Source organism: Tamandua tetradactyla, chromosome 4, assembly GCF_023851605.1.
Source record: "Tamandua tetradactyla isolate mTamTet1 chromosome 4, mTamTet1.pri, whole genome shotgun sequence".
NCBI lineage: Eukaryota > Metazoa > Chordata > Mammalia > Pilosa > Myrmecophagidae > Tamandua > Tamandua tetradactyla.
In genome coordinates this window covers 35,732,571-35,745,000 of record NC_135330.1, presented here as the reverse complement: position 1 = coordinate 35,745,000, position 12,430 = coordinate 35,732,571, and the positions used below count along the sequence as shown (strand labels likewise).

Below are 12,430 nucleotides of genomic sequence, written 5' to 3'. Positions count from 1 at the left end.
CACCTTGAATGAGTGGAGAGACACATCTCCACAGAAAACATCTAATCAAAAGTTACCACCCACAATTGGGTGGGTCATATCACCAAGGAAACCATCAAAAAGCTCCCATCCAGCAATACTGAATGAGGATTAAAGAACTTGGCTTTTCTGGGGTATGCAATACAATCAAACTGGCATACCTGAGTTCTCAACTTTAGCCTTTCATTCCCATAGGTTCTGTGATTTGTTTTTTCACCTCTGGGAACCAGCCTGTAGTGGGGGCGCTGGCCTCCAAGCCTTGGGGGATTCACAGTTCTGGTGCCTTAATTTGTACATTTCATGCCCTTAGAATTGTAACTTGTAACTTAATAAACTTAATAAATCCCCTTTATAAAAGTCATTTCATTTCTAGTATATTGCATTTTAGCAGCATTAGCAAACCAAAATAGTATAGAATAAAGTCATGATGCATGAGACAGTGTATATGGATCTTGGGGATATTATGTTGAGTGAGGTGTGCCAGAGGCAGGGGGACAGATACTATATGATCTCATTAATTTGAACTAACATTAATGAACAACTTTTGAGTTTTTTCAAACTTGCAGTTTCTTCTTTTTGTATGCCCATTGCCTTCTTTATATCCTCCCTCAATTTGTTGATTTGATTTTTGATGAGATTTTCCATGTCTGTTCAAACATCCTGAAATAATTGTTTCAACTCTGGTATCTCATTTGAATTGTTGGTTTTTTCCTTTGACTGGACCATAGCTTCAATTTTCCTAGTATGACTTGTTATTTTTTGCAGGTGTCTAGGCATTTAATTTTCTTAATTAGTTTATTCTGGAGATTGTTTTCAGTCTTCTACCTAGGATTTTCTTGTCAAATGGTTTTGTTCTCTGTTGTCTGACATTCAGTTCAACTTATTTTAGACTTCTACAATAGGTTTTGTTTAATGGGTCAGAATTTTTCAGTTCTTGTTTTCTTGCTTCTTACCTTGCCTGTATGCATGTATGGAGCCTTTTTTTTCTCTTAGGAAGGTCTACTGAGGTATCACAGACCCCAGTTAGATTTTCGCAGACCAGACTGGCCTCCTCTCAGGAGGAAAGAGTCACCTGCATCAGTTTTCACTGAGGGTGAGACCCAGCACGTTAACAGACTTTCCTATGAAGCCTCTAGACTCTCTGTTTTTCCTGTCCTGCCTAGTATGTGGTGCTTGTCTGCCTGCGGGTCCCACCAGCATAAGGTGATGTGGTAACTTTAACTTCAGAAGACTCTCCCTGCTGGGGGCGTGGTTGAGACAGAGGAGAGGTTGTAGGCTGGATTTAATCATGTCAGCAGACTCTCCCTGCTGGGGGCGTGGTTGAGACAGAGGAGAGGTTGCAGGCTGGATTTAATCATGTCCATTTTCCAGACCCTGGGGTCTAAATTCCTTGAGGGAGGGATTCCACCTGAGCTGGGCCCCACCCCTCTCTTGGGGAAGGCACAGCTTCCAGGGAATTAACTCCTTTCACCTGACCAGCCTCTTTGTTTCTCAGACAAGCTTAACTCCACCCTTGCCTGTGGTAGGTGAAGCCTGCCTGAGAAGCCTTGCAGTTGTATCTAATGAGCAGTTAAGCAGTAGAAACAAAGCAAAAAAAAAAAATCCTTTTCAGAGCAAGACCCCCCTCCCCCCCTTCCTCAGGTTTGTTAATCAAGGGCTTAAGTTGGTACTTTGCTCTATGTATCTCCAGGTCCTAAGTGCTCCCTCTTTTTTTTTAGGGTCCAGACCTTTACAAGTGCTCTCAATCCAGAAAACCTGTTTTTTTTTTCATCAGCCCTGCCCCCTCTGCACCACGCAAAACCTAGTAACTTTAGCTACATTCGGGATTTATCTGAGCTGGGGGCCTATTTTCAGTAGTGAGAATCTGTTAAGTGGAGCTTGGTTGAGCTCCCCCTCTGCTGCTAGTAGTATCTTTCCTGATATTCTCACAAGCAGTGGGGACAACCAAAACAATAGGCTGAGCCCTAGATCTTGGGGTTTACAGCCATGAAACTTATTTCTGCAAAGAATAGGCTAAGCCTACTTAAAATTAGGCCTAAGAGTCACCCCCACAGAACCTCTTTTGTTGCTCAGATGTGGCCTCTCTCAGTCAACATGGAAAGTGAACTCACTGCCCTTCCCCGTCTCTACATGGGACATGACTCTCAGGGGTGTAAACCTCCCTGGCAACGTGAGACAGAAATCCTAAAATGAGCTGGGACTCAGCATCAAGGGACTAAGAAAACATGCTTGACCCAAAGGGGGAAGAGAGAAATGAGACAAAATAAAGTGTCAGTGGCTGAGAGATTTCAAACAGAATCAAGAGGTTATTCTGGAGGTTATTACTACGCATTATATAGATATTCCCTTTTTAGTTTATGGTGTATTAGAGTGGCTAGAGGGAAGTGCCTGAAACTACAGAGCTGTGTTCCAGTAGCCATGTTTCTCAAAGATGATTGTAGGATGATAAAGCTTTTCACAGTGTGACTGTGTGATTGTGAAAACCTTGTGTCTGATGCTCCTTATATCTACAATATGGACAGATGAGTAAAAAATATGGATAAAAAATGAACAAATAATAGGGGGAACAAATGTTAAAATAAATTGAGTAGATTGAAATACTAGTGATCAATGAAAGAAAGTAGTAAGGGGTATGGCATGTATGAGTTTTTTTTTTTTTCTTTCTTTTGCTGGAGAGATGCAAATGTTCAAAAAAATGATCATGATGATGAGTACACAACATTGTGATGATATTGTGAGCCACTGACTGTAACCATGTCAAGAATGTCTGCATGTCAAGAATGATTGTATGTCAAAAAAAAAAACAAACCCAAGTGGGGCTTGGTTGAGCTAATGATCCCTTATTCTAGTGGAGACTGCTTCTTTTTCCCATGGGAAAATGTGTCCAACAGCCTGTCACACCAGTGGGGGAGGTGTGTGAGCCACCACAGTTTGGAGGCTTTACTTAGACTTCTGTGCTTGATCTTGGCCATTCCACCAGTTCCAGACTGGTGTATGAGGTGTCCAGTCACACATGTCCCCCAAACAGTTGTTCCAGACATTTTCTGGCTATTTACTATGTGTTCTAGAGGATGAACTGAATTCCACACCTCCCTATGCCACCATCTTGCCCTGCCTCTCTCTATTACAGTCTTTATCACATTGTATCATATTCTGCTAATTTATCTGTGCAGCATGTAGTTTATGGTCTCCTTGTAAACCAGAATTTAACTATTTTTTATTTCCAATAATGCCTAACATATAGTAAATGTGATATTTTTGTTGGTTGAATTAATATGTTTGATAATTACATTAAAAATTATATTAGACTGGGATTGGGGTTTAGTGGTGATATACCTGATTTTTTTTTTTAAACAAACAAATATTCTTTGTACATACTTTCTGGGGGTAGACAATCTCTTCCCGGAGGAAGGTGTTTTCTCCGGCATTCTTATCAAAGAGTCCCCAGTCCATCTTCAGATCCCAGATAAGGGTATAGCAGGAACTGATGATACAAAAGATGATCCAAAGATAAAAGAATACAATGGTGTCTGAGTGACCTTGTTCTGAAAAAAGAAAAGGAAAAAAGGATAATAAAATTACTAGATTTAAGTAAAATTCTTCATTATATAAAACTATAGAAAGATTCTTCACAGCACTTCAATAAAACTTTAAAGAAATCTCCTTAGTAAGTCTGTCATCTAAGAAAGATTACAATAATAAATTTGATTCTCCTGAAGTTAAAAAGGAACAATTTAACATTTATTGAATACACATAATCTGAAAAATATGCATTTGGAGTTTTGGAGGCTTTATGCTGACCACTATAAAAATTCAAACAATTTCGATTGAGGTTTTGAATGTCTACAAAAGATATTCTAATATTTGCCATCAGGTGGCAGCATAGGGTCAAAGATGAAAATAAAAATTCCTTATCACTACCAAGAGATTCAAGGATTTTATTTTTTTAGAACAACTTTTTCCTTCATACACATAGATCTTGATACTTATTGTAAAGGTAATCAGATAATTCTTATTTCAGATAAAATGCCAGAAAGAAACAAATTAGGAATTCACTGTTACATGTATATATAATACAAGCAAATTTCTCTCAAGTCACAAGGTAAGATATTTTTGCTTCTTTTAGAGGTTGTTTATCGATACAAAGGTCTTCTTTAGCTTTATGCTGGGAAAACTATAAGGAAGACTGAATTCGGAATAATAGAAATAATTTGCAAACTTAGTTATACTATATAATCATTTTAGCTCTTAAGTGCTTTCATATTCTCTAATGATATTCCTCTTTGGTGTTCCCAGAGGTATCGTGATGTCATTTGTATTCTCTATATGTAAGATATCAGTGTATAACTGCTAATATGGTTCAGAATCAGCAGGAAAAAAACAAACAAGTAGGAAGACATCTAATTCAAATCTAAGTTTAAAGCTTCCCTTTGTACAGGAAAACTCTACATCCCTTTTAGGTATTAATATGTTAAGTGCAGGACAATTGGAATATGTCCTTTAGAAAATTTATAAAGAGTGAAAAAGACATTCGGTACTGATGATATTTAGTGCTCAAAATAAAGAAAGTACTTGGGGTGCAAGGATAGATCAGTGGTAAAATTCTCGCTTGCCATGCAGGAGACCCAACATCAATTCCCGGCCTGTGTACTTCCCCCCTCAAAAAAAAATTCAAGAAATGGTGCTGCAATAACGGGTTAGTCACATGGGAAAGAATGAAATGTGATCCCTACCATACAGCATACAAAAAAAAAAAAGAAAAAGAAAAAGTGCTATGAGAACATCAAGGACAATGGGAATGTTTCCAATGGTGGGAAACAAGAAGTAGCATTTGAGTTATTTTTAGAAGTACAAATAAATAGTATTGAAAAAGTCAAGAAGATGAAGAAGGTACTTCAAAGCTGAAGGAAGATAATGAAAAAGGCATGGGGGCTGGAAAGTTAAAGATATGTTTGAAATGCTTCAAGTAATCAAAGTCTAATGTAAGTGAAATACTGTGGATTTTAGGGGTTGGGTATGATTTGAAATGATGCTGGAAAAGACATTTGGGAGTGTGCAATGCCTTATTGGGTCTTATGAGCAGATCTGTATTTCAGCAAAATAACTGGTTGGCAGTTGCTTGCATCAGAATTACTTAGCTGGTTAAAACAAAATATAGATACTTCAGAGCTCCAATATTGTGTTGGAATCAATTTGTACCAGTTTATGAAAGCTGTCAGATTTTCAGAAATTCTAGAAGTCACCTGTTAAACACAGCCATTATTTAAATTAAATTACATAAACTTATAATTAATTATATTAAAACAATGATAACTCAAAATTTATTATTTCCTAATTATTTTACTTTCATCTAGTCTATTGAATATTGTATGTTTATTATATCGGTATGATGGAAATACAACCCAATGGTGTGATACTGTACATCTTTCCCCAATTTTGCATTCAAGATTATCATTTTAGTAGCCTGAAATTGGCCATGGTGAAAGCATTTACCCCATGGAAATTGGCAAACACTACAAATCAGTGTCCCCCACCAAGAACTGATTTGTAAAACATTTTCCAGCACATTACGGTTCAGCTCCTTCTTGTGGAAAGTCAATTATGGAAAAGAGAAATTGATATATTTTAAAAGGTCCATAGGTGATTGTAATGAACAGCCATATTCAGATTTCTATTATTTCCACAAAAACTCTTCTTCTTAAACACAAACTGGACTGAGTAACATACAATAGCATCGTGTAATATGAATTAACAATTTAAAAGGCCTAATAAAATATCTACTTATTATCTAGGTTCATCTATAGATACAGGGTCTAGCTGAATAGTATTGTTTAATAATTAGCATCATGGCTGCATTTTTAAAATTCTGTAATTCATCTAAGGTTTGCAAAGCAAACTTCAGCAAATTCAGCTACTTCATAAAATTCAAACTCATCTTCTCATATTTTCAAAATAAGGTTGCCACAAAAAGATAAAGATAAGCACTTTGGGTGGGCCACGGTGGCTCAGCAGGCAAGAATGCTTGCCTGCCATGCCAGAGGACCCGGGTTCGATTCCCAGTGCCTGCCCATGTTAAAAAAAAAAAAAAAAAAGATAAGCACTTTAACCGTAATTTATATTAGCTACTTTGTATTTTCATTGAATGCTTACTATGTGACAGGTGCTTAACACGTATTATCCATTTTATTTTCTCCAAAATAAACTTCTGTTTGTTAATAAAAGTGAGGACATAGAAATACAGTAACTGATATCTTACGTAGGAGGTAACAAAATGAATATTTCTCAAGTGATTATAAGTAATACCAAGTTTTATTACTGGAAGCTGACTTTCCTTCTATACTAAATACTGAAAAAATGAGAGTAAAAATTATTATATAAAGGGAGATAGGGGATTAAAAAATTAATAGTTAAACTAAAAGCAATGTGTTAATTTTCTGAGTTTTTTTTCCCTTCTACATTTTAAATACAAGCCTTATTCTTTGGGTATAATTCTTAAATTATATATCCCTCTTTTCTAAACCCTTGTTATTTCTATGAAATATCTATGAAACAGGGCTGGCCACGGTGGCTCAGCAGGTAGACTTCTCGCCTGCCATGCCAGAGATCCGATTCCGATTCCTGATGCCTGCCCATGCAAAAAAAAAAAAAAAAAAAAAAAAGTCTATGAAACACACATTAGGACTTCCTAACTTTAAAAACACAACAAATATTGCTCTAGAATATTTCAGAGTAATATTTTATCTTATGTACTTCTTCAAACAATGATTATATCATATACTTGATCTATATATGCTACACTTTGGTCTCCTTTTAATTATGCCCCTTATTTCATCTTTCTCTTCTTCCAAATGGGGAGTGTGTCTCCGAAATCATCTGCCTTCGCTGGTATTCAGGGAATGTACTGGCAAGATATTATCACTCTAGGCAAGCAATTAAATCTTATTCTCTCTTGGCTAACCTTGTTACCCTGCTTTAGTGTTGTTCAGAATCACAGAAAATCAAGTCATTGCTATTCTATCCTAAGCTTCTATTATACTCCTTCCACTTGCAAAGCATAATTCATACCGGGCATTTTTATGGTAATGGAAGCTAATAAATCTAAAACAAATAAAAACAAACTAATGCTTAAAAAGAAAATTAAAAATAAAAATAAAATAAACTAATTCTTACACTTTTGTACCCATAACCATCCTAGAAAGAATAAAGCAAAATTTGTCAGGAAAAGTGCTGAGAGAAATCAGAAAATATCCTTCAGGAAGAATATTTTAAAAATGAAAAGAGGGGTACCATGTAAAAAGAAAGTTAATGGATTTCTTTTTAGCTAAATCGTTTCTACTCAAGGAATAATTTAGTAGTTTTTAATCTGAAATTAAATATAAAAATAAATAAAGCAGATAGCTAGACACAGCTTTCAAAGTCCAAGCCTTTACAAATAGGCTGAGTTATGAGTTTATTAGCATCTAACAAGTCCATGCTTTATTCCTATAACCTCAAAGAACAGAATAATGAATTATGAGATTAATGATGTTTCTGAAAAGTGAACGGACATAAATAATTCCCTGACCCTTAGTGCTTCATAGTTAATATGTGAGGTCACAAGTGTTACTCCTTCAGGTGATTGTCACCTTTATCTTCAGGGTAGGCAAGACAGACATTATCTTTCCTATTTTACGGTTAGGGAAACCAAAGTTCAGAGAGACAAAAAGTGAAAAGATAAAAGGATTTAAAGTTAGAAGAGCTGGATTTGAATGGAGATTCTGCCTTTTTCCAACTTTGTGATTATAGAAAATATCAAAACCTAAAAATGATTCAGACAAAAATGGAAATCATTAAGCCACAGGATAAATGAGGGAACTAGAAATAGGAATTCTCATCCAATAAACTTCTTGTACTAGACAGTGTTGCTTCTCTAAGTCCATCTTAACTCTAAAATGAAAAATAGTTCTATAAAAATATATGAAGTAACATTAAAAATGTAAGACTGTGGAAAAATATAACAAAAATTATATCCATATTATTTCATACTGTATATGATGTTAAATTTACAGAAAAAGAGGTGGTTATATCTCTTGAGGGGAGTAAGACTATTAAGGGAGCACATTTTTTTACTTTACATATTTCTATCTTATTTGACTTCTATTACAGTGAGTATATACATGTTTTACTTGCGGCAAATTAAAAATAAAAGGAAAAGGAAGAAAATGGACAAAGGAAAACATGCTATTAGGGTGGTGATATTTTACAAATGATTAAAACAAGCCTTTACTGTTGTTATATTGTTTTTATAATGAAAAACAGAAAAAGTTGACATTAATTTATTCAACAGATGGTTTACTGAGTTTATACTGTAAACTGAATTATTTATTATATAGAGATAATACTTGAGGTTAACTCTAAATAAAAATCTGCCCACTTTTATATTTGACAAACATGGTTAATGTCTGTTGGGTAACTGAGTATATTCTAGGGAATGGAGGTTTACTGAAGAACCATTAAGGGCTAAGTCTGAAAAAGGAGAGAAGGATAATGTTAATAAAAACACAATGTATAAGAGCAATTGTAGCGAGATTTTCCTTATCCCTTTCAAAATATATAACCTAATCCTCATGTACATTTCAAAGTTTATAAATACGCTTTAAATATGAAGTTATTGTGGCTATATGAATGGAGTACACAGACAGATGACTATTTTGAAATGTGGGAATGAGAAAAGGAAAAGAGACTAGACTAGAAGGTTTGGTGAGGTCAGTGGAGTCTTTTAAGGGTGAGAGACTCCTGAGCATGTATGCAGGCTGAAGGGAAGGATCCAGTAATGATGAAGAGGAAAGAAAAGGGATGATTGTTAGAGCAAGATCCTGAATAAGACAGGAAGAAATGAGGTTTGGGCACAGGGGAAGGGACACCTTGTTACCCAAGACTGGGGAAAAAATACAGATTCAATAAGTTTGTAAGTAGAAGGAAGTTAAGGGAAAATGACTCCTGACAGGCTTAATTTTCTCAAGGTAGTAGATATAAGATGGTTTATAAAAGTAAAGAGGGAAAGACTGAGTTAGGTGCTTATGAAAAGCAATGAGTTATTAAAAACTTCGTTTCAAGTTAACATTTTTGAGATGAAATTTAATCATACAAGTTAGCAAAGGACAAACAGTACAATTAAATTTAGAAATAAGGTAATCTCTCCTTCCTTTGATATTCATTCTTCTCATAAAAACATTTTGTTTGGCTTATAGTTTGTCTTTTATTATGTACATACACATATTTTTCTCTCTCCTGTAAGACTGTGACCTACTTAGCAATTTTAAAAAATTTAACTTTATAGTACAGTGAACAGTCTATGTATTTGCCTTTTCCATTAAATTGTAATGTCCTTCAGGGAAAGATCCCACATCAGCATTTTTCTAGGGCCAACGTACCACACTGCATGTAGTAGAGATGCAATTAATATTTGTTGAATTGAACAGAGGGCAAGGGCTGTGTTTTACTCATTCTCGTGTTATCGTTACAATGCCTTACTTTCTAATGAATATTTGGGGAAGGCAACATATGTGAGTTCTGGGCAGTCTACTCCTACAAGGAATGTGTCCCTAGAAAAAAACAACATAAATTTATGTCAGGTAACAGACTTAAACATTAAATGGGGAATCTTTGTTTCCTAAGAGACAAAAGTAAATAAAACGAAATCCTTTATATACCTTCCTTGTCTTTTAGATATAATCTTTAAAGATGTATCTCCAACATTGTATAGACATTCTTTGTTTTTTCCCTTTACAACCAAAAACAGCTAATCTCTTCAAATATAATGAGTGTTTTATGGAGGCTTAAAACTGATTATGTTCTGGGTGGTGCTACAGCACAAGAACAGACATATGGATTGATGGGACCAAATTGAGAATTCAGTAATAAATTTTCACACCTCTGACAAGGGTGCCCAGTCCACTCAGTAGGGAAAGAATAGTCTCCTAATCAATGGTGCTGGAAGAACTGGAATGCCATATGTTAAAGAATGAAGGTGGACCCCCACTTCACACCATATATAAAAATGAACTCAAAATAGATCAAAGATCTAAATATAAGAACTAAACTATAAAATTGCTAGAAGAAAGCATAGGGAAACATCTTCAGAATCTGTTTTAGGCCATGATTTATTAGACTTTAAACCAAAATCACTAACAATAAGAAAACAGACAAATGAGACTTGATTAAATTTAAAAACTTGTGTGGACCAATGGTCTTCATCATGAAATATATAAAGAAAACCTACAGAATGGGAGTAAATATTTGGAAAAACATTTATCTGATAAGAGTTTAATATCCAGAATATACTGGAACTCCTACAACCCAATTGCCAAAAGACAAACAATCCAATTAAAAAAATGAGGAAAATGCTTGATAGACATTTCTTCAAAGATGATATACAAATGGCCAATAAACACTTGAAAAGATGCTCAATGCCATTAGCCATAAGGGAAATGCAAATCAAAAACACAGAGATATAATCTCACTCCCAGTAGAATGGCTACTATTAAAAAACAGAAAATAAAAAGTGTTGCAGAGGATGTGGAGAAATAGAACATTCACACATGTCAGTGAGAATGTAAAATGGCACAGCCACTTTGGAAAACAATTCCTCAGATAGTTAAGTAAAGAATTATCAAATTAGCCACGAATTCCACTCTATAAACCCACAAAATAATTGAAAGCGGGAACTAAATAGATATCTGCACACTAATGGTCATGGTGGCATTATTCACAATTGCAAAAAGGTTCAAGAAATTGAAGCATTTATCAAAAGATGAATACATCAAATGTGGAGTATACATACAATGGAACATTATTCAGCTGTAAAAAGGAATGAAGTTCTGATGCATGCTGCATCATATGTGAACCCTGAAGATATCAGGTTAAGTGAAATAAGTAACACAGGAGGACAAATACTTTATGGTCTCACATAAAATAAGCAGAATATGCAAATTCATAAAGTCAGAAACAGAATATAGGTTACAGTGACAGGACAGGGGAGGGGAATGGAGAATTAAAGTTTAGTTGGTATGGAATTTCTGTTTGGGGTGATGCAAAAGTTTTGGCAATGGATGATGGTGATGGGGGTATAACTTTCTGAATATAATTAACACTACTGAATTGTTTATTTGAAAAGGAGTAAAAAGGGAAATTTTAGGTTGTATGCATTCACACAGACCTATAGAACTGTACAACACAAATAATGAAACCTGATGGTAACAGCAGACAAAAGTTAATAGCATAATTATAATGACATTTCATCAACTGTAAAAAAAAGTACCAGATTAATGCAAAAATTGCTAGGGAAAACTGTGAAAGACGTATATGGAAACTCTACTTTCTGCATGATTTTTCTGTCAACTGACAACTGCTTTAATTAAAAAGTTGTGGTTTTCTGCATGCCTAATGATTTTCAGCTTTGTTTTAACTACACTCATCTTATGAGACATATTTCTTTTTTTTTTTAAATTTAACATCGGCAGGTTCCAGGAACTGAACTTGGGTCTCCGGCATGGCAAGCAAGGACTCTGTCACTGAGCCACTGTTGCCTCATATTTCTTTTTAATAATTATCTGTCCTATTACATTTCCCACTCATTTTAATAAAATGAACAAAATACAGTAAAATATTCAAATATGCAAACAAATGCAGTAGCACTTGTGACAAAGAAAGTAACACTGTCAAAACTCATTGTTAGTTGGCAGTTACCACTACCATGCAAAGCAGGATATGTCTGAACCCAAAGGATGATGTAAGTGTTCACACACACACACACACACACACACACACACACACACACACACGCATGCATACATACACTATAATAAAAGAGGGGTTTTTGGAACTCCCCATCCCACACTGTGGTGCCAGTGGAGACTACATGCGGAACAATAACAAGGCATTCATACCTTTCCTGAACAGTGTGGTGTAAGAAGAAAAAAACTAAAACAGAAGATTTAAATAAGATCTATAGTCTCACAGCAAAATAACTAAAACACCTAGGTATTAGCCAAAAATCACAAGTCACACAGAATCAGGAAGATCTCAAATGGAGTAAAAAAAGACAAAAGATGACAACACTGAGATGACAGAGAGGTTAGAATTATTTGACAGAGATTTTAAAGCAATCATAATAAAAATATTTCATTAAACCGTTACAAAATGCCCAAAACAATAAAAAAAAATTTGAAAGCTTTGGCAAAGAAACAGAAGACATAAAGGAGAACCAAACAGAAACATTAAAGTTGAAAAAGACAATTACCAAAATAAAAGGTTCAGTGAATGGGGTCAACAGCAGATTGGAAGGGCAGAGGAAAGAATCACTGAACTGGAAGATACAGCAACTGACATTACCCAATCTGAGCAAAAGAGAGAAAAAAAGACTGAAAATAAA

General features: G+C 35.0%; 1 protein-coding gene across 2 annotated transcripts in view; it reads right to left on the bottom strand.

The window, feature by feature from the left end:
* Positions 1–12,430, bottom strand: part of XPR1 (xenotropic and polytropic retrovirus receptor 1) — a 309,953-nt gene that overhangs the window by 26,100 nt on the left and 271,423 nt on the right. For both annotated transcript variants that reach the window (XM_077157163.1, XM_077157164.1), the window contains exon 12: positions 3,397–3,563. In XM_077157163.1, the coding sequence (XP_077013278.1) occupies positions 3,397–3,563 (167 nt within the window). The remainder of the gene's footprint in view (positions 1–3,396; positions 3,564–12,430) is intronic.